The following is a 25,224-nucleotide window of genomic DNA, read 5'->3' as shown; positions in this document are numbered from 1 at the left end:
CTGTGACATCTTTGACCTCTACATATAGAACAATAGCATAGTAAAACCAAAAGTTTAATATAATATAATGTGATCATTAATTAATGCAAAGGGACATCAGTGAATTAGGCTAATGGCAAGAGTAAAAGGCACAAATGAATTGAGCACTGGGAAACATAACATAGGAGAGGGAAATTATACTAGTTTTGGCTAAGATTCACCATTTTTTTATGTATGTCGTGGTAACAACAAAGCTTTAGTTCTAATAAAAAGGAATTATAAAATTATGCTTAATCCATATATGTACTGTTTAGGGCACATAGCCTATTATTGTTTTCAAATTATTTCTCATATTTGTTTATGGTGAATTCCAGCTAGAATAATACACATTCATGCAATATAAAGTGTGCAATCTGAATATAATTGAGAAAGGTTCCACTTTTAGGGCATTAATGCAGTGTTATTAAAGCAAAGTTTATTGTTAAATAAGCCATACACCCCTATTGTAGGTGTATATATTTCTAGTACTGTATGTTGAAAGCTGGTGACATAGCATATTCCAGAATTAAAATATATAAATTTGGCTTAGATGCTTGACCCACATTTTTTAAACATTTCAAAAAATCTGAGAAGATATTGACATTGTCATGGTTTGTGGGATGTATTTGGTTTATTTTAAAAGAAAATGTGAAGTATTTTTGTTGTTAAAATGTGATACTCATAATGCCTATGAACTCTGTGGTAATGAAGACAAATATCTCTGGTATAGCAAAGGTCATTCCTTATCAAAGCTTTCATTTGCATTAGAGTACCAGCTCTTTGATACATTTTGGAATTACAAAAAAGCAAAACCTTTATTTAAGAAAGATCTCCATCTTTTAAGCTCTTTATATACACTATACTACATTGACATTAGAGGAAAAGACATTATGGAAATTGTAGAAATACTTATTGCTTGTTTTAATTGACACATTTATATCCCAAACATTTCATTTCGTATGTGCTAGCTACTTTAGCTTCATGTCTTGCATTTATTAAGTTTTGAGAGTAGATAACAAAATTGTTCTGTTGATGCTCTTACATTAGGGTGCGATTTTGCTTTTAGTGATGGTAATTTTTCACTAACTGACTTGTTTAACCTCGTATTCACCCCTCTTCCCTGAAATTATGTTTTGCAGTTGTGTGTGTGTGTGGTTCTGTTAACTTTGTTTTAATGTTCATAAAACCCCTTGACAGAATGAAGGTTATTCTCTTTTCTTATGTTTGTACTAAAATAGTGATTTCTGATTTTTTATCTATATTTTATAACACTTTTAAAGTAGGAACTGTATAGTTTGTCATAGTATTATTATAAAAATCATTATACTGGGTATCCTGGCCAATTTTTACTTCTTTACTGATTTAGAAGTTTTGGTTTTTTTAATTCTACAGAGTACCTACTTAAGAATGATTTAACCATTATATTTAACCATTAAATATAATAGTTAAAGCTGAACTTCACCGTATTGCTTATCATTGTATCCACCAGGTCCAGGATGTTTCATGTTCTTATGTTGATACAAAACCCAATATTTTTCTCATACTTTATCTGCCATTGGTATTAAAAGTGGTTTTCATGAAAAGTTACAAACCACCACCAGGGTATTAGTGATAGGTATTTTGTGAAGATCAGCACGCACAAGAATGAGGCTGGTGAGAAGATGCTGGGTATCATTTGGTAACTCATTATTCTGTGGTTTTCACTACAGAGTAAACTTCTTTTAACTTTAGCTGTAGGTAAACATTCGCTTTTATTACCTGCTTTTATGGATCATAAGGATACATATATCCAGGTCCCATAATGCTGCAACTTGAGGCTGTACCTTCGGTCTTTGTGGAACATGTTGAGTACCCATTCATGATTAGATTTTGGTAGGTAATGTTTCATTATGTTGTCTCCTATTTTAGATTCTATCTTTCCTGGAACTGAAGTTTGGGTAATAGGCCTATAGTCCTGTGGTTCATCCTTAGAACTTCCTGAATACAGTGTTATTGCATTTTTTTTCAGTTTTGAATCATAACTGCTTGTCTTTGCTCAAAGAAGACTTTGTAGATTCACAGAAGTGAGGCACCATTTCTTTATTTCCAAGATCTCTCAAAGGTGAAATGCATCTGGATATGGGGATGTGTTTATGTGTAATTTTATTTATTTTTTACTATTATTTTAATTCTGTTTTCCCTAATGGTTCATTTCTTTGTGTGTTATTGGTACACTAGGAATTTTTTAGGTGTCTACCTCATTGTATGCGTCACAAGGTTTTAAATTTTATGGACTACATTTGTTCTTCAGTTGAACTTGGATGTATCCAAGATTTTAAAAGAAAGAACTTAAGAGGTTATTTCAATCTGCCAATGTGATTTTTTTCTTGTACTGAAGAGTTACCAAGCCTTCAATGTAAAGGCTTGCAGTAGCCCTCACTTTTAGAGTTTGCCCTGAAGACTGTTTTGCTCCTGCCATTTGCATCTTTGAGGTTGGTCAGTGACACTTGCTCTGTCTTTGGTAGTCACATATTCTAAGGAGCTGGACCATTCCACAGCACCTTTCGACATTGCTTCTCATGTCTCCTTCACCATTAATTAATGGAGAGGATCATCTTTTTTTGCCTAGTGAGACTAGTTTACTGTTTTCTTACGAGAACCAGATATTTCAGAAGTAGTGCTTCCAGACTGCTTCTTTTTACAGATTGATCGAAGTAACATCTCGAATAATATTGCTCCTGCTGGCTTATATCAACTGTTCTTAGAGCATCTTTCATTTTTAAACAGTTTAGATGTGAATTATATTTTAAATACAGGTACTTGGCGGTACTAGCCGAATTTGTTCCGTATTTTATTAATGCAGCTATTGCATGGATTGATATGTAAGTCCCTAAAACCAGTAGAGCATTATTCATACATGGTTACTAGCACCTATGCTTCCCTTACATGGTACATGTCCTCATTTCCTTATTCAGCCAACACATCTGAATGTGTAGTACAAGTATCTTAATTTTATGGTCTTTAAAGGGCACATCCACAAATTGATGTGGTATAGATATCAATTTTTTAATTCAAACCGTACTTATAATTATCTCCCAGACCTTGTAATCTCTTAAAACCTCATATTCAGATGACTTAAAAAGTGAGGCAGTTGTTTGATGGGTGCCCAAGAGTCAGGTATAGGCCACTGTCTTCTTTTGTCTTTTTAGGCAAAAGACTGCAGAGCCTTAGCCATTTGAAGGACGTAGCTGTGAGCTGTTTATGAGTGATGGATATGTAGTGAAAAAATCAGTTTTGTTTTTTAAAGATTTGAAATTCATTTGCTTGTTATAATATTGTGATATATGTATTCATATATTTAAACAGGTTAATAAATGCTGTATGTTTTATTTTTACCTGTCAGTTAGTGCTCACGAAATCTAATTCTTAAGAAATTAAAATTTTTAGTTATTTAAGTCTTGATAGAAAGTTGTGCGTGAGCATAAATACCAGCTATTATCTGCAAAAAAATATCAGGTTATTTATGCTATTGTTTGCCAGAAAAATACAAATTTTTCCAAATTAGTGAATAACTGGTGCTTAACAGACAGATTGCTTTGATCATTAGTGTTGTCAGTTGTTAAAAAATCAGATCTAAGGATGATTGTACCAGTCATGTTTAGGATATCTCATTCATTTTGTTCACACCTGTAACATAAGGCTGTTGTATATGTGGGGGTAGCAGTAATTCATACTTTTATTTACATTTGTGGTTTTTATTTGGTTAATTTTTTTTATCAGGAAATTGATTGCTTACAAACCAAATTTTCAACAATGTGTTATTCCCCTTAGCTGCTGGATAGAAGAGAAATAAGTAGCTCTGCCCCTGTATCAGACTCTGGTGGTGCTGAACGATTAAGGAGAGGAGGTACAAGACAGAGTGAAGGTGAAGAAGAGGAGGAAGATGATGAAGATGACGACAATGATGATGATGATGGTGATGATGAAGATATTACAACAGGAACTCATCCTTCTTATGCTCTCCATCACAACTTACTAGGTGCTTCACTCTCACAGGAAGAACGTGAGGGATCACAAGTTCCCATGAGTCATTCTTATCCAGTGTATCTTGGAACTGCTGGAGAGGAAGGACATTCAACAGGAGTTACAAACCCAATTTATGGTCGCCTGGGAGATGTGAGAGAGCAGTCAAGAGCTTGGAGTTCCCACAATCCATCTGTAGATCAATCGTCTGATCATATGGGTGCCTTAATGGGAGTATCAAGTGTAATGGAAAGCAGTCCATCTCATCCCATGTTACATTTAGATCGTATGAGTGATGAGCGTCCACATTCTCAACCACAGGCACCAGAAGATCACCACTGGGCTTCTTTGTCTTCATCTCATCCTCTTCATCATCAAACAACAGATCTTCTCAATAATCAGGTAATATTGAATATGCAGTGTTGGTTAAGGGGTAAGCACAATGTACCTAAAATACTTTGCATTTTTAGGATTGTTGCACCTAAAGAAATACACTGCATGTCCATCATCTAAAGACATTTTCATATATTGCTGTGATTTTATTTGCATTGCTGCATTCTAGTATCTGTCATATGCTAAAAATATGCATTATATTTAAGTGTGATGTAAAATATCTTTCTAAAAAATGAACTGACGTTGGTTATTACAAAGAGATAAGCATATCTGATGATATGCCACAAATTGAGTCAGAAGCCCTCATTGCTTATTATCAACATGGTTAGGCTCCAAAGACTAGGTTGCTAGGCTAAATGAAAATTGGTGTTATTCTAAGTTTAGGCTAGTCCAAGTCTGTATTTGAGTTTATTTTAAATAATTGAATTTCTTCTGTCCTTTATTAAGTAGACTTTTTGATTAACATTTTTTGCAATCTAGAGTATTATAAATATCTTTGCTACTATTATAACCTCAATATTAATCCTTCTCTTTCAAGCCTGAGGAAAGCTAGCATAGCAGTATTGAATCTTTAAGAATGTTTTGTTATCTGTATAAGGCATTCATACTTAACTGTATTGTGAAGGGCACTTTTAATTTCACAGTTTAACACATTTGTCAAGAATTCAGTAGTCTTTACACAGTTTGACTCAACGTGAGGCAGAGTTTGATGTTATCAGTCCCCAGATGTTTTACAGAACAAGTTTTTTAGCAGACGAAACCGAAAGACCAGTTGTTTGCTAGTTTAATTACTATTTGAAGTTAGGGTATCTGCATATGTATCTCTATATGCTTGTTTACAATCATAAAAATGATATATTACTTACCCTTAAAGAAAATTGAAGTTTTGCATTCATCCTGGACATTGAACTTTGTCATATAATTGCTCATTATGTGAAGGATATGTGTTAAATTATGGAAAGTTTTTAGAATTATGTATTTCATATCTACTGTTCTGACCAACTGTTCTCCATCCATGCTCATCACATGTCCAGAATATATCATTCTTAGAGATCTCTGTTTTCCAACCTTCTGATACCACATCTCTGAACCAATTCCTCATTCATTATATGGTCTTCACTCCATAGTCCGGCCATGAATCCTAACAGTATCTAGTCACAACTTCCCAAATTTCCTTTATTTTCCTTTCAGCAGCCATGGTTCTGTTGCATAGAGCAGTTCAGGCCAGGCCATATGTACTCATAAGTTTTTGCCCTTGCTGCTTATGAAACATTTTTATTCACCAGGAATCTAGTTATCTCCTTATTTCACACCTGCTGCAGCTACTTTTTGAGAATTCTTTGTGTGTAGTTGAAAAATTATTTTCTTCAATTATCTTTATAGGTACCTCCTGGCACTCGAGCAAACAATTATTGGGATAACTTTCGTAGTTACTCTCGACAGAATTTGTTATCTACAACCACAAAAAGTAATGCCAGTGAGCATCGACCATCATCTTGTACCTCCGCTGCTGGTGCCAGCATAGTTGGTGCACAACATCAGGTAAGTATAATGTACAGTAGTACAGTATTTGAACAATATCTTAGCAGAACTTGGTAATTTTTTATCTTTTTCAAAAGATAATGGTTGTGTGAGAGGGGAACTGTTTTGTTTGTGAATTTCAAAGATAGGGAAGATTTAAAAGAAGGGTAAACTTAATAGTAATGCATGAATGTTTAAAAGAAAGATTGAATATCACAGTGCCAACTTAGGTTATAGTTTTACAGATTAGGCACGGGTTTATATTTTCATTAACCATTGAATGCCAGACTGAAGTCATTTTACCTCATTTTCCTTTTGGCACAGCTACTTGATGAATAACCCACATGATTTAATCCGTGTACGGAAAGTGCAGGTCAACGCTAACAGTTATACATATGGGAATGTGCCCAGCTTTAGCCTACAGTGAATTTCAGATTTTGGAAACAAATCAGTTAAGGAAATCTCAGAATCTTATTCATTTTCAGCTTTTCCAGGTATTAAATTTTAAAAGAATGGCAAGCTATTAGATAAAATTTTGAATTTCTTATTAAAAACAAAGCCTTCTGATCAGCCTTATGAGAGTTTATTATTTTAACCCAGTGTTATGGGTAAAACTTATGATGATAATGATAACCAAAAATCAAAGTGTTAGCACACAATATCGGAGCTCTTTCTGCTTCTCTTGCCCTCAGTCATATTATGGATATTACTTTAGTTTTATTGGCAGGAATGGAGGTGTCAGTCTACAGTACAGTTGCAAGTTTTTGCCTAGTGGTTAAAGTTAAGTATGCCTTAGTTTACCCAGACCACTGAGCTGATTAACAGCTCTCCTAGGGCTGGCCCGAAGGATTAGATTTATTTCACGTGGCTAAGAACGAATTGGTTACCTAGCAACGAGACCCACAAGACCCACAGCTTATTGTGGAATCTAAACCACATTATAACGAGAAATGAATTTCTATCACCAGAAATAAATTTCTGTAATTCTTCATTGGCCGGTCGGAGAATCGAACTCGGGCCCAGTAGAGTGCTAGTTGAGAACGATACCAACCCGTCCAATGAGAAATTATTGCCTAGTGGTGGTGACACACAAGTGGGTTAGGTTCTTACTCATTAGGTCCTATAGTAGCTGTTAGATTGGTATATATCATTGACCACAAACACATCATATGGTTAGTTTGTGGGAATGGGTTGAGAAACCCCCCAGTACTTGTTAAGCACAATGGATTTTGATGACATGCTCCGTGTACAGAGTCCCATATGCAGCTTAAAAAATAGTGAAACAATTCTACATCTTTTTCCAATTCTGTCATTTTCAGCTAGCTGGTTCCATTAAAGAATATTGAAAAATATTCTTACACACTTAAACTGTAATGGCAGTTTATGTACAGTACAATTATGACATACACTGGACCCCTGCCTATTCGCGGTTCTGGATTCGCAGCTCCACCTATTCGTGGATTTCTCTGTGGAACATACATACACATTATTCGTGGAAAATTCGCCTATTCGTGGTATTTTTCATAGAGAAACATTCACAAATTACTGTACAGCTGTATTTTCATATTTTTGTGACTAAATGCACTTTTTGTGATAAAACTAGTAAAATGTCCAGGTATAAGCATTTTTAGAGGTTTTGGGGGGGGGCGGCTTTTGAACTATCAAAATAGGCAGTTTTAAGTGTTTTTTGAGGGGTTTCAAGTATTCGTGGATTTGAGGTGTTTGAGCTGGTACACATTCCCCACAAATACTGGGGGTCGACTGTATACTGTATCTTGTATATCAGGTACCAAGGACTTAAGATTCTGATGTATTATATAACAAAATCTTTTTATTATGTACTTGCATAAGTATAGTTGATCTGGTATACTTAATATTTAAAATTTTCTGTACATTACTTTAAAATGTAAAATAGAAGAATAGTGTGGGACAGGTTTTGTGATATTGGCATATAAAAATGTTAGCTTTTATTGGTGTTTTGTTTTCAGTCTGGAGAGTGTGGTCAAACAGAAGACAAGCGGTTCAATGTTACTGTAAGCCATAACAACAACAGCAGTAGTGGTGGAGGTGGAGCAAGAGCCCGGGTGTGTAATCCTCGATTAAACAACCCTAAAGGAGCAAGAGTTAGGAATCCTGTTTCTTCTAATAGGCAGCAAATTCATGGTCAAAACAAACATAAAACCAATAATCGAATGAAGCAAGGTAATTTAATTGATCATAAAACTAGTAATCATGTATAGCAAGATAATTTTATTTAACATAAAACCAGTAATCAAATAAAGCAAGGTAATTTTTTTGTTGGTGACACCACGTCAAAATGAACAAAGCTTTGTTTCACAACAAATCTGTTAGTTTCAATTAGCCTGTTTTCTGGTAAAAAAAAATCATGTATGTGCTCCCCTACCCTCCGAAATAAAGATGGCAGGCATCACTGCTTGCATGGGTGGATCATTAGGTTCTTTCAGGTTGACTTTATGACCAAAAATTGTGTTAACTATAAATACAGTAATGAGTTTGTTTGAAAAAAAAATTATTTTCACTTGCCCAGTAATGAGCCACTCAATATAGTTCCAGGGGAGGATGTGTAGACGTCAAGCTGGATTTCTACTTCTGTTGAATAACATATTTCCTGACAAAATTTGAGATTTAATTTTATATTCATCTACCAATAACTACAAATCTCTTCCAGATAACAAATAACCTTAGCTGAACATGGTAGATGACCAAATCTTATCCTGCATTCCAAATTCACTTTCTGCAGATGCTGATTGACCTAATCAGATTTTATCTCATACACATCAGTGCAACATTGTTTGCAAAGTACTACTAAGTCACTGGACCAAGCCAACCAGTTTTGTATGATGCACTGCCATCCTTGATTTTCCAGTGCCAAGATGCATTAAAGTACAATATCTTTAATCTCATCTGACTTGAGCTCTTCCCCCTTTGTCAGGATGAATATCATCAGAGAGATATCTAATATACCAATTACCTAGTCCACAAGCACATTAATAATTGCCTTTGCTTATATTCTAGTAAAGGAGAAGTCTCCATCTTAAAAATAGACTAGTAGATTCCATAACTCAAGGCAATTTGGAATTTTGGGCTGTGTACTCCATTTCTCTATAGCCATCCTAAGTATATGCCAGTACTAGTTTTTCCACAATTTCTGAAGTGTTTTTATAAGCTTAGGTAGTCCTCTTGTGGTGATGAATGTGAAGCAAAGAGCAACTCATCTCTGTGGAATCTGGAACTTATACTTGAAAGTTCAAGCGAAAATAAGGAACAGTTTTTAAAAGCATTTAAATATTATTTGCACTATCCCTCTGTCTTGTGCACAATATTCCATCTTTCAATTATATACCACCCCAATATCTCAGACAATTCCATAGCCCTGAGTTGGTCACTTGACACAAATGAGCTGGTTCTAAATTCTTGTAAGCCAATGCACATGACTGGTAATATCATTCTTTTCCTGCTTTCATACAGTTTCTTTTCTGATTAGATCCATTTTTTCTGGTCATATACATAATATGGTATACAGCTACTCAGCTTCTCGAGAGTGTAAAAGGGGTTTTTTACAATGTGGCAGCAATGCTTTTAGGGTAAACAATTGTATTCTCAAGAGACTTCATAGACTTACCTGACGGATTGACCCTTTGATAGAGTGCATTTGTGGGAACCATTCATCAAGGCTTTCTTTATTGTGTGTGGTGCAGCAGGATATATAATTGAATAATTTGTACATATATCTGTGGAGAGCCATGGTATGAATGTTTATGTGCATTTATGAATAGTACATTTGGTTTTAAGTAGGAGGGTTTTTATGCTCATTTACCCTGTTGCATATTATTTTAGTTTCTAAGATATTTTCAGTGTTGGTGTCCTAAGTAATGTGACATAGTTGGCAATATTAAATGAGTTGTTTAGACTACACAATCATTGTAACTTAGAGAAAATATCAGGAAAAATATAAAATGTACAAGAGAAAGAAGTATCATAGCAAATTATTATATCATTTATTAAAGCTTAGCACAGGACAAGTATCACTCAAACAAAAGAAAGAAAGCATTCAAGGGAAATTGAATAACTGCAGACTTGGTCTTTGGATCAGATTGTGACTTAAGCTCTACCAATGATCTTAACTATTCTTGCCATATCAACTTGTTACACACATATTGCATGAGGAGGAGAATTACAGTACAGTACATTCATAGTGGTTAGACTTTATCTGCAATATTCTGTACAGATATTGGTAAATATAATGCTGTAACTAGAAAAGATTTTCCTGTTACCCCATGCAAATGTGGGAATTATCCTGGAGTTAAACCATTGGAAACTAAATCTAGAAGTAATCCAGATAGAGACTAGATTTAAATTCCAAACAAGGTATAATTGACATGTAAGAGCTTTGGTAGTTGAGACAAAGAACTCCTCTGAGCTGAAAGCTATCAACATTCTTTTAGCTAAATACTTGTATATACTTGCATTTAATTGAGATGATTTTGTCCCTTCCCAACCAACCAACCAAATTTTATAGCCACAGTGCAAAGAGCTTATACTGTTTTACTGTTTGTGTGATGCACAAAAGAATAAGCTTTGTATTTTTTATTTCTTAGTTTTACAAGATTTTGACTATTAAATTATTTTTAGGTGACTGGTACTCTCAAGGATCACCTGCAAATGTTGTTCCAGGAGGTAGTATGCCCCAAGTTGCACGAGGTTCAGGTATTTCTCCTGACCGCAGATTAGTTAATTATAGTTCTGCTCGTGGAAATAATAGTGACAGGTATGTAGAGTGTGGGAAGTGTATATTGAATGAGTTTTTTCTGGTTTATAATGCCCCAAATTTGTTTCTGAAGTCCAAGAGGTAGGTTATTGCAAAAAAATTATATTAAGCATTTGTATGTATGCAATGTACCTGACATCACTTCTTGGACATTGCTGTGTAGATATTGTATGAGTACTATATTTAATAGTACCTAAATCTTGTGTATTTTTGGTAAGATTGACTAATATTTAGTTATATTTATTATTATGTGTGTACAGTAATCTCTCAGTTATCCAGATTAATAGAGCCAAGGCCTTGTCAGATAATGGTGAAATCCAGATAAGGGCGAATAAGAAAATCTTGGGATTTTCAAGGGAAATTCTGTACCCTTCTTCACTTAACCTTGTAAATACCACAACTGTAAACACTCAGTATGTATATAACTGTAAATACCATGTAACTGTAAACACTCAATATGCATATAAACAACAACCTCCACACTTTAAAATGAAAACTTTATGCAAAAGGCAATTATCTACCTTTTACCCTGTATTTGTAACAAAACATACTGCATAAATACACTTTAAAAAATGCAACTCTCTCTCTCTCTCTCTCTCTCTCTCTCTCTCTCTCTCTCTCTCTCTCTCTCTCTCTTTCATGTACCATGACAGTTTAGTAGGTAGATAGCCTACCTGCATTTACCGACAGCCTACCATGGTTTTATCAGCATTAATACATTTTTATACAGCAGCTTTCTTATCAGTTCTTACCATATTGTATAACTGCACGAGATGTGTGTATGTGTGAACTACAGTAAACCCTCTGTATTTGCATTCTCACTATTTGTGGACTCACCTATCAGCAGGATTTTCTGTGGAGCATATCTATAAATTATTCGCAAAAAATTCGGCAATTTGCAGACTTTTTCGTCGAGAAATATTCACAGATTAGTGTATTTTGTTATTTTCATAACTAAATACATTTTTTATAATAAAAAATTATTTACTAATTTTCAAATATTATTAACATTAATAAGATTAAATAATAATAATAATAATAATAATAATAATAATAATAATAATACTGCAAGATTAAGTAACACGTAACTCAAAGAGAGAGAGAAACTGGTTTTCTCCCCTCCATTCAGGATAGACCCGGACCTCATTAAAGTTTCAGGATAATAGCATAACCATTTTTAGAGGTTACATTTTGTAATGAAATAATTATTTACATCACTGTTTTTCAAATATTAGTATTAAGTTTAATAAGATTAAATAATAACATTGAATAGATATAATAATATCTCTCTCTCTCTCTCTCTCTCTCTCTCTTATTTAGATGAGAGAATTTTTCTGACATATAATACGTACAGATGTTTCTTTTGTATGATAAATAAGTGATTTACCTAATAAGTACTAATTTTCAAATACCTGTATTAATAAGATTAAATAATAATAGTAATAATATAGTATAATAATTTCCATGCATTTGTTTAGTAAATTGTCTAACATTTTAAACAAACAAATAGTGATTCCCAGTCTTTTTATAATGAGTTGAGAAAGGAGGGGGAAGGGTAAATGTCAATTTACTTGACAGTTTGACATATTGGCCGGAGGGGAAGAATTGTGTCGCTCAGAAGCTCATGGATTTCAGTCTTTTGATATCGTAAGAAGTTATTCTCCTCTCTCTCTCTTTCTCTCTCGCCAAAGGGTAGAATGTGAGAAATGGATAGATAGATAAATAGATACTTAGTTCAGCCCCCCCTCTCTCTCTCTCTCTCTCTCTCTCTCTCTCTCTCTCTCTCTCTCTCTCTCTCTCTCTCTCTCTCTCTCAGGAAAAGATACTGTTTGTGTGTGTGTGCTCATAGTGTTTTGAAAATGTGTAGTAAAGGTAATACATCTTTGGAAGAAAAAAACAAACTTAAATTTTGTTGTTGTCAGAAAGATTAAATAGCTAAACTCTCTCTCTCTCTCTCTCTCTCTCTCTCTCTCTCTCTCTCTCTCTCTCTCTCTCTCTCTCTCTCTCTCTCTCTCTCTCTATTACCCCAGCTAGCCTTGTTGAATATAAGTCATACTGGTAACTGTCTTTCTCTCTGCTTTGGCTGGAAGGCTTAGAAGTACGTATGTATATATTTTTAAGGGTACTAATGTTTAAGATGACTTTGAAATGATATTAATAATATAATTTCAAAGGTTAATACAGTAATAGGATAATAATTTAAGGTATACAGTATTTGATGGTATTTGAACTTTCAAGATAGGCAGTTATAAGCATTTTTAGAGGGGGGGTAGCAAGTATTCGCAGATTTTAACTATTTCCAGGGGTCTGGAACGCATCCCCCGGAATACGGGGGGTTTATTGTATTGACCTAGCCTATGTGTTACACTCATGGTATCCATTTACACAAGTCAGTTAGGCTATTACATCTGTATTTAAGGTAAAGGTACTGATAATGAAACTGATATTTTACTTCCTGAATCCATTTATACTGTATTATAATTATGCTATATTATCGTCATCATTTGCATAACATACTGCCAAAAGAACAGGAGAATCATCATTTAGTTGCTAAAGAAACAAATTACTACTGGAATTAGTATTTTTATTTTTGTACATAAATGTAAAGTGGGTATACAAAGGTAAACTAACATACTTGATGTTAAAATAAAATCCATCTGAATCACAAAACAGCAGTTTCCAGATTCGTTTGTTTACATCATACTCAATGTAGTTTATGTCAGGTCTTTGGTAAGTGGTTGTTAATGATATGGGAGGGCAATGAATTGTTACATAAGCCATAAGTATGGTAATCTTGTACAATCTACCAAAAAGGAAATTTGCTCTACAAGCATAACCTTGTACAGTATGATTTACTGTACTGAAAATGAAAGTTGCTTAACGAGCATAACATAGTACAGTATGATCTACCGAAATTGGAATTCGTTCAGTAAGTACAGTAAAGACTTTTTTAATTTTTTACTTTTATTTATTTGACAAGATGGGCTTACTGAGGAAAAGAGGTTGACCTAATGTGATCTGGGCTATTGAAAATGCAAAATCACATGATACATGAGATATTTATACAATAAATTCATGTTTAGGGGATGAAATTGTAAGGGTCATATGATACACGAGATCAGATAAATACGTGAGTATATATGGCACATTTCATTTGTTTTACTCGTTTTGCCCCATCATGGAAACTATGTGTAAAACACCTTGTTTGTGCATCTTTAGTACATATGGTATTTCTCGATGTGGAATGTCCAACTACTAGAAAGTAGTTGATGATTTTCTGTTTTATTGGGACTATTGATTTTTCATTTCACCTCATAATATCACGTAAGTTTTATTTGTATGCCTGTGTGTGTGTGTTTACTCCTACGTGTGGCATTTCATCAATCTTGATGTCATAGTGTATGCGTTCTTGTGTGTGTTTCTTAGCTCAGTATCACGTGTTGCCATTTTTCTTTTTTGCTTTAATATTGCATAATTACCATAAAAATATTTGAAATGTGAATTTGCAGATGTTGGCAATATGTGTTATTTATAACTGGAAGTCCTGTGCCACCAATGACAGCAAATGAGAGTGTGCGTACATATGTATCCTACGCACACGATTGCATCTATCTTTTGGGTTGTAAAAATAAAAAAATTAGAAAATACAGTAAAAATATAAATGAAAATAGCATAAAATATAAATAAAAAATTGAAGGAGTGTGTGTTTGTGTGTGTATATAGGCATCTATGTAAGCCATACCTAAGTTGTTGCTCTCTCTCTCTCTCTCTCTCTCTCTCTCTCTCTCTCTCTCTCTCTCTCTCTCTCTCTCTCTCTCTCTCTCCATTTTCTTATTTTCCTTTGTTACTGTACATGTCCTTTAATGAAATGTGGGAAAATCATAAACTTAAAAATATGAAACAAAACAAACTCTAGCAAGTCAGACATCTACCTAACCCTGTTCACCCATCTAACACTGCATCTCTACCCAGCTCCCAGCTAGGGAAACCTCCCCAGCTCCATCCACACTCCAAGACAACCCCTTTTCTGAGTGATTTCCTCTGCACAGCCTTACTGTTCTCTCCTGTGGTGCCCAGACTTCCAACCCACTCCTCCACCTTGGAAATTTCTCCAGGCTTTCCCCCACCCCCCCAAAATCCTTTCTAGTCTGTTTATGAGTGTAAGCATTATTACCAATATTTTTTTAGGCCATGCAGCATTGCCAACCATCATAAGCTGGTTTTTAAAAATTTTTTGAAATTCATATATATCGTTGGGCTTTGGTGCCTTGTCTGGGTATGCCGGTTAATGTTGAGTTTCAGATAATGAAGATCTGGATAATCGATGGATTACTGTATTTGGTATTTTCTTTTTTATTTTGGTATAAATAGCTTTTAGTATACTATAGAGTGTTAGTTAAGGAAAATAAAAGACTTTTGAGAAATTAATATTTTAGATCAGTGTTTACATAAGGAAATGATTGATTACAGTGATGGGGTCCTTGGAGGAGTTACTCTGGAAGTCTTGAGAGAAGCAGAAGCTCTGATGCGTTGTCATGCTAATCAGCCTGAATTCCTACTCCAGTTGTTTCGTCATGCATCACAGATCACAGTTCATACAGACCAACATGTTGCTGTTGCACTGCTTCAGGACCTGGCTGCTCGACCTCATAGAAGTAACCATGGGTATGTGATCTTCAGAATTAATGTAGTTTGCATGTAATGAAGATTTATCTGTTGATAGGATAGGACTGTGTTTCTATCATTTTAAGTTTTATTTTAGGTCTGACTCTAGGTGTAAAGATTTTGTTGATAAAACCCACACTTTTGTCTTTAGTTACCTTTGTGGAAGACATGTTATTGTGTAGGGGCTTTTTCTTGGACATAATTGGTGCAGGATGATAGAAACAGATTTAGAGGTGAAAGAAAACCCTTATCCACCTATCCTAATTTATTAACCTTAATACTACATCAACCACCAAAAGAACCTTAACCTAATTTATCAATTGCAATACTATAACAACCATCAAAAGAACCTTGACCTAATTCATCAGTCTTAATCTACAATGACCACCTAATCAACTAATTCATAAATCTTAATACTATAACGACCTATGTTGGTTTTCAAAGAATCAGTTAAGCCTTGCTGTCAATAAATCAGGAAAACCAGTGTTATATTCTTTACTTTCATAGTTTTTCACTGTCAACATCAACTTCTTCAGTAACCTTTTCAGTTCCTTGATTCACCTCAAACTTCTCAGACTTACTCTTTTTCTGTCTCCCTCTTTGAGGTGATTTCTCCTTTCCATACACTATGCTAAAGTCTTCCAACTGAGCCGAGAGCCCATCAACTGTTATGACCAACTCAACAACGGCCTGACCAAGTGCTTTTGTTTCTGCAATCTGGCAGCTTCGCATTCTCTCCTTGTGTTCTCACTCCTGCTTTATCTCTCTATCTATTTGCAACTGCTCTTCTAATTATCTCTTTCTTCAGAGTAATTTTGCGCATTTTAGGTTTTGTGCTCTCTCTATCAGGTTACAGCTGTAGGTTCACATAGTTCAGGTGAAGGGGAGCACCTCATTCTACCCTAACACACTCAAGCAAACTACAAGTAAAAAAAGAAAAACAAATATAAATATTTACATTGCAATACACTCCCTGAACACCCGAATTACCCCTGGTCACTGACCAGCCTGAACTATATCCCCATAATTTTACCCGCAAAGTGGGTAATTAACTGTCAGCGTTACCAACGCTACAGGAAAAATCTTGTCAAATGAGTTACCTGAGGTACCGTTGAAAACACTGCTGCAAATACCAGCTGACAGAGGCTGACATCCCCACTTGTTATTAGTTCGCCTTGGTGTGTGGATTTGTCCTGCATCAGGCGAACTTTTGGTCATTTAGCCCGACCCCCATTTAAAGAATTTGGATATCAGATTACGACTTTGGGCTGTTTTCAACGCCTTTTCTTCTGGATTTACGCTTTTTGACTGGATTTGGAACTTCTCTCCCGGTTTTGACTTTGGATCGGTACTTTTGACTCGTTATGGATAGATCAGACAAGAAGACGTCGCTGTCTGCTAGCGCCTCAGCTTCTACTTCATCTACAGCTTCCACGACCGAGCCTTCTACTGATGGAGATGCTGCTGCTCATCAGTCCTGCACATCCTGCAAGCGTAGGATGAGTACCCTCAAAAACGATCGACATTCTGTTTGTATTTTATGTAGGAAGGTTTAGTGTAGTATCAGTCAAAGATGTGACGAGTGTGAGTCCTGGTCAGTAGATCAAATGGAGGATTATATGAAACACAGAAAATCCTTAGCCTCGAAGAATAACCACAGGTCAGGACCAACTGTAGGGTTACAATCAGTAGATAAGGAAGCGTTAGATTCAGAGTTACTCAAGAAGTTAGAGGACAGGTTATCATCCAGTATATCTAGCCTATTTTCTAGCCTGATGAGCAAGTTAACTGAGAATAGAGATAGTGGTAGTAGTAGCATAGTTTATTCTAATTGCTCTTTTTCAGCCGCCCTGCCTGTTCCAGAACCAGCCCTGACGGGTGCTGGGGGTCATGGAGAACCGCAAGCCTCGAAGGTAGGTTCTGCTGGCCCCCCTGGCGTGGAGCAGGCAGTGTTGGCAGCAGATTCCCCCCTTCCCACTCAAGGTGTAAGTTCTGAGGTTGATGTAGAGTTAGGTGAGACACAGATGAGTAAGGAAAATAGGTTAGGAAGTATTCAGGAAGAGAAGTGGAAGGTGCAGTCTTCGGGTTCGGTTGGGGTTTCTAGTGTGATGACTTCATCTTTGGATCCATCTTCGGTTTTATTTCCTGTTTCCAGTTCTTTACAACAGAAGGTTTCTAAGTTTGTGGTTCGTCTTTTGGATGTGGTTTTGAGTTTGTTGGGTTCTGAAGTGTTGGAGAACGCTCCTTCATCTTTGAAGGTTCCTTTTCCTTCGGTGGATGAGTTTGGTTCGTCTTACAGTGGTGGTAATTCTGGTGATCAGGTTTTCAGTTTGGCTCATTATAATGCAGAATTGTTGGGTTTATCACAGGGTTATAGATTACTAGTTAGGCAATGTTTCAATTTTGGGTTTTCCAAAACTCACGATCACGTCTTGAAGAATTTTCCTCAGTTTGCTAATGGTGTCTGTCAAGATTATCAAGGGGGAACAGAGTCTGTCTAGTTTCTTTCTCTAAAAACTATGGCCTCTTCTGCTGCTTCTGAGTTTTCATTTTTCCCTGATTTCTTCTAAGCCTTCTTCCAATGTCTTTACATAATCTTCTTTATCAGGTCACTATTTGGAGGGCTCTTTGGGGTCTCCTCTTGCTCATCCTGTTTTCTTTGCCATTAACTTAGCAGAGCAAAGAATTCTCATTGGTTCAGTCCTGTAATGTTGGAGTTTCGGTAGCTCCCTCTCTCTCTCTTCGGGCTTGAGGTAAGGTGTACCTTTGGTGGGGCTGTCTTCTTTAGCACCTTACACGGGTCCTGTAGTTTTCTCAGGCTTCTGGTCTAGATGCTTCACCGGCGGTTGCGGAGTCTTCCGCAACTCCGTATTTTCACCCTTTACTGGGGTTAAAACGTAAAGTGTCCACCGCGGTTCTTGCGGATGCTACGGCAGTTGGCGTTTTGTCTGCGCCATCGTTGGGTGTATCAGTACCGATGGTGTCCTCAGCCTTTCCTTTCACGAGTGTAGCTGGTAATTTTCCTTCTTCGGTCCCATTGGTTCCACAGCTCGTAGCTTGTCCTGAGAAACACCTTTGAGTACTGGACCAGTAGGTATGTTCTCCACCTGTCCAACGTCGGTGGTAGGTGGATCGGGTGTTGCCGCCTCTCCGCTCGCAGGGGTGGGGGTTTGTTGCCCAGGTGTTACATCATCGTCGCTGGGTGGTGTGGGGTTTGCACGGTTGAGTGTGTGTGACTCAAGAGTTTTGTCGTCGGCTTTAGTTGGTACAGGGTTTGCGCAACTGGGTTACGGTTGGCTCAGGTACGATGGGGTCAGGTATGTCAGGTGTTGGTCTCGCACATCCTGGTGTAGCTAGTTCCGGGTTATCGGGTGCAGCTCTTGTGGATGGTCAGTCTGTCTCTTTTCCTGCCCCAGTTCGGTCGGACCAGTCTGACAGAGAATGCTCTCTCTTGAAGAGGAGCCGGTACCAGATACTGTATAGGTTTTTTTCTCCAGCGAATGAAAGTGAGTATAAGCAGATGGTGGACTTTATCCATTCTCTCTATTCGCAGCCCAGGCTCCTGGTTTGAGTAAGCATTTTGTTTAATTTTATTTTAGTATACATGTATAAAGAGTTTGTCTTGTGCACACTTGACTGTTGATGCATTAGGATGAAATTTAGTACTGTTTTCCCTTGTAATCTTCTAAAGAGTTTGTGTGGCGACTTGTTCTGATAATTTTCGTGCTAATTTCATTGATTTTATATTATATTCTTTTATTGTTATATTGTTAGCAGGGCAAAGGTCATTGTGTAATTGCCATGGTAATTTGGTTTTAGGACATTCCAGCCTTATGATGGTATTACAGTACTGTTAGCTTTGTATTGTGCTTTCTAATCTTGGTATTGCACAACTTGGTATTGGTGACTTGACAGGGAAAAAAATATAACACCCACAGCTATGTTCATCCTTCAATTGCTGAATCAAGGATAACCCACTTTATATACTTAGAAGAATCATCAGCACCAACGTGTCCCCCCCCTCCCCCCCACACACCAACACCACTGAACTCCACCTTGTATGAGTTCTTGTGCTGCTTGAATCCGAAGGCCATTCTGTTCAGATACCTCTTCAAGCAAAATGCTGTATCCCATTTATTTTTTTCATACACTTTGAATTATACATATTTTTCAACTGCCTTTTCAACTTTCAGTTTCTCCACATGGCCAAAATCTTCAATGTTTTTACCTATATTTACCTGTTTACTTTTCCTGCCCTTTCAACCCTTCTTGCTACTCAAGTATTTTGCAAGACCCATCCTACAGCCCAGGTGATGTCAGGACTTTCCCTTTCACTCTTCTGGCTTTACCTTCAGCATTGGATAGAAACTCCCTACTGTGCCTTGTGACAGCCATGAGACTACCTTCTGAGAACTAAGAGACACTAGTAATACCTTGACATAGATATTTGTATAGCAGAATGCATAGAGGCAGCCAGGTATGTCAAAACAGTGGAGTACTGTACACCAAAGCAGGCTCTGAAGCTGACAAGAATACCAAAATTGAAGATTACTCTAAAGCAGAAAAATCCCAGGGAATATTTGCGTACACCATGGTAAACAAATATGTGGGAGTAGGTGAGTGCAAGGGGAGCCATCTGCATACAGTGGATCAGCTGCATATCTGTGGCCTGCCAAGTATAAGGGAGCATTCTCATACAAGGGGCCAGTTGAGTATTTGGTACCTGTCACATGCATGGGAACAAGAAGTACTTTAGGCTAGTTTGGTATGTAAAAGCACAAGCATACACAGGAGCAACTGAAGTGGAGGTTGAAATAAAGGTAGAAATGTAAGGATCAACAAAGAATAGAATATCTTTTCCAGGGGTGACAGGAAGACCATCAGGAGACGGAGACATCAGTAGAGAAGCTCTGTCAAGCAAGAGGACAAGTTGCAAAGATCGGAGATGGTCAGTGCCTCTTACTCTGCACAGTCAGGATGGCTGAGGTAGCAGTGTAGATGAGCACAACTCTCTGGCTCCTTTGATGAAGGTGATCACGAAGCCTTTTTGTTGCATGCGAGAGCCAGACTCTGTTTAAATCCTGCAGTCACAGTCTGAGGATTGGATCTACCACAGATGCAAACTGTAACAGACCCAGAATTCATTCCATCTGTCATCTAGAAAAGCTGGGCTGTGCAAGGAACCTGTGCAGGTCCTTCCTTATTCTGGTTTGAGTACTAGTGGGAAGAGACAGCCAGCCATGAAGAGTACTCCAACAAAGTCCCAGCCACAGAAGACATCTGCCTGATATAAGGCAGGATTTGTTCCAGTTTATTAGGAAACATTTTGACTGGAGTCTGTCAGGTTATGTGAGCACTCTTCTCTGGTGGTTCCCCAGATTAGCCAAGATAGACCACCAGTTAAATTCCTTCTTTCCTGAGCTCCCGGACAAGTATTGCTGCTAATTTTGTAAAAGTTCTTAGGGTAATGTTTAATTGGGAAGGTGTGACTTTGAATCTGTACAATGCCTTTTACTGTCTGAAACCCTACAATGGAGCAGAATGGAATGGCAGTATGGACGTGCCAGTATGTGTCTTTTAGTTATGTAGAGACAGTCCAGGTCCCTTGTGGAATGAGTGAACGTACTTGGGCAACAGTAGTCATCCAGAAATTTTGGCAAATAATGTGTTTGTAAAAACTTGACGGGTCGAGGATCACCCTTCATTCATGGGAATCCTTCTTAGGGACGCTGAAGAGACATGCTTGCTCCCTTTAAGAGGGCCTTCTGCACATATTTTTCCAAGGAAGATTCTGGTTTTAGGAAAATCCCCTTTAGAGTGGGGAGGGCGAGACCATTTCCACCCTAACCAGTTGAAGATAACAATGTTTCCCCAAGGGGAGGACTTCCACTGCATGTGATGCTGAAGAAGACGACCCCCTACCATGCAAGTCCTATTTGGCTCTGCCTCTTCCCTTGCCTTTAATAGGCAGTCCATAAGTTGATTTTCCTTTTCCCAGGTAGGAGCATCTTTGTGTGCTTCGGAAGGGGTGCTGCTGCTGCTGTTGTCCCCTCTTCTGTTGTTGGAGGGATGCTTTAGGTGTGACCGGAGATTTGTATGGCTCCTAGCCATGCCAAGCTTTCTTTAGCTTAGGAAGGGGAAACTCTCGGATGTATTGTTTTTGAGGGTCCCTTTTTCCAAGAAGAACATACATTGTACAGTTCCGGTGTTGGGCTCATTGAATGAGTTGAGCGACACAGATTCTTCAAAAAGGTCCCAACTGAAGGGAGAAAAGGTAAGTGACATATAGGTAAGTGACATGTTGAAGCCTGCCAACGCTTCCTTTTGAGCCTTGATGCTCCCCATGGGGTCCGCATAAGCATTTTGGCTACAGCAGCGACCATTGTTCTGGAAGATTCTGGAGGCCCTCTAATAGTTACTTACAGCATAGAATAGAAGTTATGTTATTGAGGAGGTGGAGCCGATCATGAAATCATCCATGGTTGTCCCATCTGAGATTTTTCTTTTAGGGTTTCCAAATTGCTGGGTAGAATTATCAGATACTGGGATGGCAGAGACAAATGGCTTTATTTCAGCTATTAATTCTCACATCCCAGTCACCAAAAAATTCTGAAAATCTGCCTTCGCATGAGCTGATTGTTTTAAAAGTGAAGGGACAGAAGGCTGGGTGACCCAAAAAGGCTGTTGGTTCTCCAAAATTGTTTTAGTGCTCATTTTCTATTAAACTGGAAAAAGGTTGCTTCTGTGGCTTTCATTGCTCATTATTAGGCAGGATAACCATCTCCTTTGGTGGTCTCTGAATTTCTGTTGAAGGAGGGACCAAATGCCATTGAGTATAGGAAAAGCTGCTCTATCCCAAAGTTCTACATGTTCAACCTTAATAATAGATTGCCTTTCATTAATAAAGTGTTTTCCGTATGGCGAATGGATGCACATTGAGGCATAATGCCAAGGGTTATCAGTATTATCAGGGGTAGATATTGGTGTCTATATTACATTTTTATTTGAGGTTTTCTAGTCCAAAATAACCAAATTATTGTTGCCAGTCAGAACTCTGGCTGTCTCTTGGTACTTGTTCTGATTTCAGCAGGGATGTAGACAACTGGTTCAACTTCTTTTTGGGGTTGGGATTTTTATTTCCCTGTTCCCATGACCTAAGTTTTTTGGTGAGGGAACAATCTCTGCCTGGGCAGACTGTAGAGCCTCTGTAGTCTTTTGTTTAAAGGCTGAGAAGTTTTTACACATTACATCTAAATCAGTATCCAGGACTGGGTCTGAATTCCTCTTGGAATCATGGATAGTGTCTCAGATATATTGACACTCAATAGCAAGAGCATCCTTGATACTGCCCATAATTTCCTCCTGGAATTCTGAAAGTACAGCAAGCAGAATTTCCCTTTCAGGGGCACCTGCATGAACTGATTGAGCCAAGGCAGCGGTATCACCACTACTCAGCAGGATAGAGGTCCCGAGTAAATCACTATACCACCTAGAAGATACAGACGCTTCAGACGGGGTTAGGTGGATCTATGAGGATCCCTTTCAATATCTGATTGCTGCATGGGAGGGGGAAGATTTTCATCTGAGATATCCCTCCCATGCTAAGGAGAAGGCTGTGTCCCTGGACCTTCCAGGTTCAGAAGGGCAATTTCAGTGGCTATCCATTTCATGTTCAATATTAGTGATATCTCTCCTATGGAAACTCTTCATCTCCATTGGAGGAGTTGACACAAGAGGTTCTAGAAACCACTGTTTTGGAGCATTGGAGAGGGATAGAAACACACTGCCGGGGTTCAACTAGAAAGATATAGTCTCCTGCTTCCATACCCCTACTGAAACCTATGACCTATAGAGACAGCTTAAAGTGAGCTCTTTCATCATTTAAGCTTGCTGACAGGATCATATTGCATATCTCATACATCTGGTGACCAACCAAATTATCCTTTATTCCTACAAAGGCTGTGTTCAAGGCAGGTGGTATGAGCCGTACCCACAGGCAAAAAGTGGATCGAGCAATTCGCTGCGGTGCATGTAATATGTGGGTCCTGGGTAACAATAACCCTGTATTGTGAAAAGGAACAAGTGTTCATAAGAAGCTACCTAGTGGTAACTACTTATAATCACTGTAAAGGTAGCAAGCACATAAAACAAAACAGGCTGACTGGGTCACAAGTATGTAGCCATAGTATACTGTTAGTTATCATAATTAATGGGTCATATCCATAAGACAGTAGTAATTTATTGAATTATTGATTTATAATTACTGCCATAACTTCACCATAAAAATATTGTGTCACAAATGTTACTCAATTAAGACAAAATTAACTTGATACCATGAAGCCTATTTCTGTACATTTTTATAATTTTGTTTGCCTGGTCTTCTCCTAATCACCAAATAAATGTGATAGCCTACGTTAGATAGTATATAATTAAAGTATTAATTATTGGAATTATTGTGCCAAATTTTTTATAAAATGGTGTATATAAGATTTTAATTTGCTTGACAAAGCTCACTGGTATGAAAATGTAAATTTAATATTCCTGTATAAAAAAGGACTCGTCATGAGAATTATCTGAATGTTAAGTCACTAACAACTGAGTGCATAATATCTGTTATAAGTAGATCCGTAAAATGAATTTCCAATATCAAGGATAAATTGTGAAGTTTCTATATCACAAAATCCATTTAGTTTCATCATCAAATACTACAATGGAAAAACCAACTTTTATTAAATGCCAAGGCTTAGAAGTCAAGCATGATTGGGAACTACTGTACTATCACGTCTGCATTTTGGAACCAAGAAGTTAGGCTACCATGATTTCTGTTTTTGAGTACAGTAGTCCAAAATTACTTATCAGAGTTAAAAAAGTCATTGAATAATGAGTTTCAATAACCAAATTGTCTTATATTATTGCATTATTGTTGATATCACTCTGTTAGATGGGAAAAAATCAGCACAGCACTATAGTATAGCCTAGCAATGTAATCCTAGCTTCTCACCTTGTGGGAGACCCACTAGCTCCCAACTTGAACAGATATAAACCACCAGTTAAAAATTTTAAAGAACTAAAACTTTTCACTGGGTCTTAAACCTATGCACGTAACTTGCTTCTTTATTGAATTCTTCCATGATGACCAAAATAAGGACTGGGGGAAAATAATCTGGGAGCAAAGCCCTGGTAGTTCTTCACTTTGTAAAGACCAAGTAATTAGTGAGGAAAATGGCTGATATATGCGCTGTAGACAGAGGCCTCTTGTCTTGATTGCTTTATATTCTATCTCTGTGCCATCAGTTGCTAAAATCTGGCTGAGAACTAATAGAAGAGAATTTTGAGATTGTTTGGTCTGTGTTTTGAAGCCTTTGGGGGACCATGAGAATAACTCTTTTGATGATGAACAATGGCTACACTATTAAAAAACTTTCTGCAAGGGCAAAAAGTTATTGTAGACAGGTCATGTAAAACCTAGGCGAAAATGGAAATTAAAGCAAAATTTGCATATCAAATTAAGGAATCATGAAAATTATGAAATGGCTTAACACTGAACAAGTGAATTATAAAAGTAGCACAGCAATAATGGATTTGTCAGTACTAATTGTCAGTGACAAATTAGCACTAAAGTAGCAGTAAACTCATGGAGCATAAATTAAATGAAGTAAATTGAATAAGCATATGAATGAATTAAAGGAAATAAATGGCACAGCACAATCACTGAGGAAAACTGTTAGTCCCAGGAAGCGCAACAGCACAACCAACTTCAAAGTCAGGAATGACCTATCACCTAGTGGGACAGTGGAGTGAGACTTTTCATTTCACATGGAATAAGACTACCACAT

General features: G+C 37.1%; 1 protein-coding gene across 1 annotated transcript in view; it reads left to right on the top strand.

Annotated features, from left to right (window-relative positions):
* Window positions 1–25,224, top strand: part of LOC136835783 (serine-rich adhesin for platelets-like) — a 212,365-nt gene that overhangs the window by 134,958 nt on the left and 52,183 nt on the right. Inside the window, 5 exon segments of the mRNA XM_067099639.1 lie at window positions 3,829–4,422; window positions 5,797–5,955; window positions 7,923–8,136; window positions 10,588–10,723; window positions 15,194–15,388. Of these exon segments, the coding sequence (XP_066955740.1) occupies window positions 3,829–4,422; window positions 5,797–5,955; window positions 7,923–8,136; window positions 10,588–10,723; window positions 15,194–15,388 (1,298 nt within the window).

This window comes from Macrobrachium rosenbergii, chromosome 55 (assembly GCF_040412425.1).
Source record: "Macrobrachium rosenbergii isolate ZJJX-2024 chromosome 55, ASM4041242v1, whole genome shotgun sequence".
In the NCBI taxonomy this organism is placed as follows: domain Eukaryota; kingdom Metazoa; phylum Arthropoda; class Malacostraca; order Decapoda; family Palaemonidae; genus Macrobrachium; species Macrobrachium rosenbergii.
Note: the sequence above shows the minus strand (reverse complement) of the source record. Positions and strands in the feature narration are given on the sequence as shown.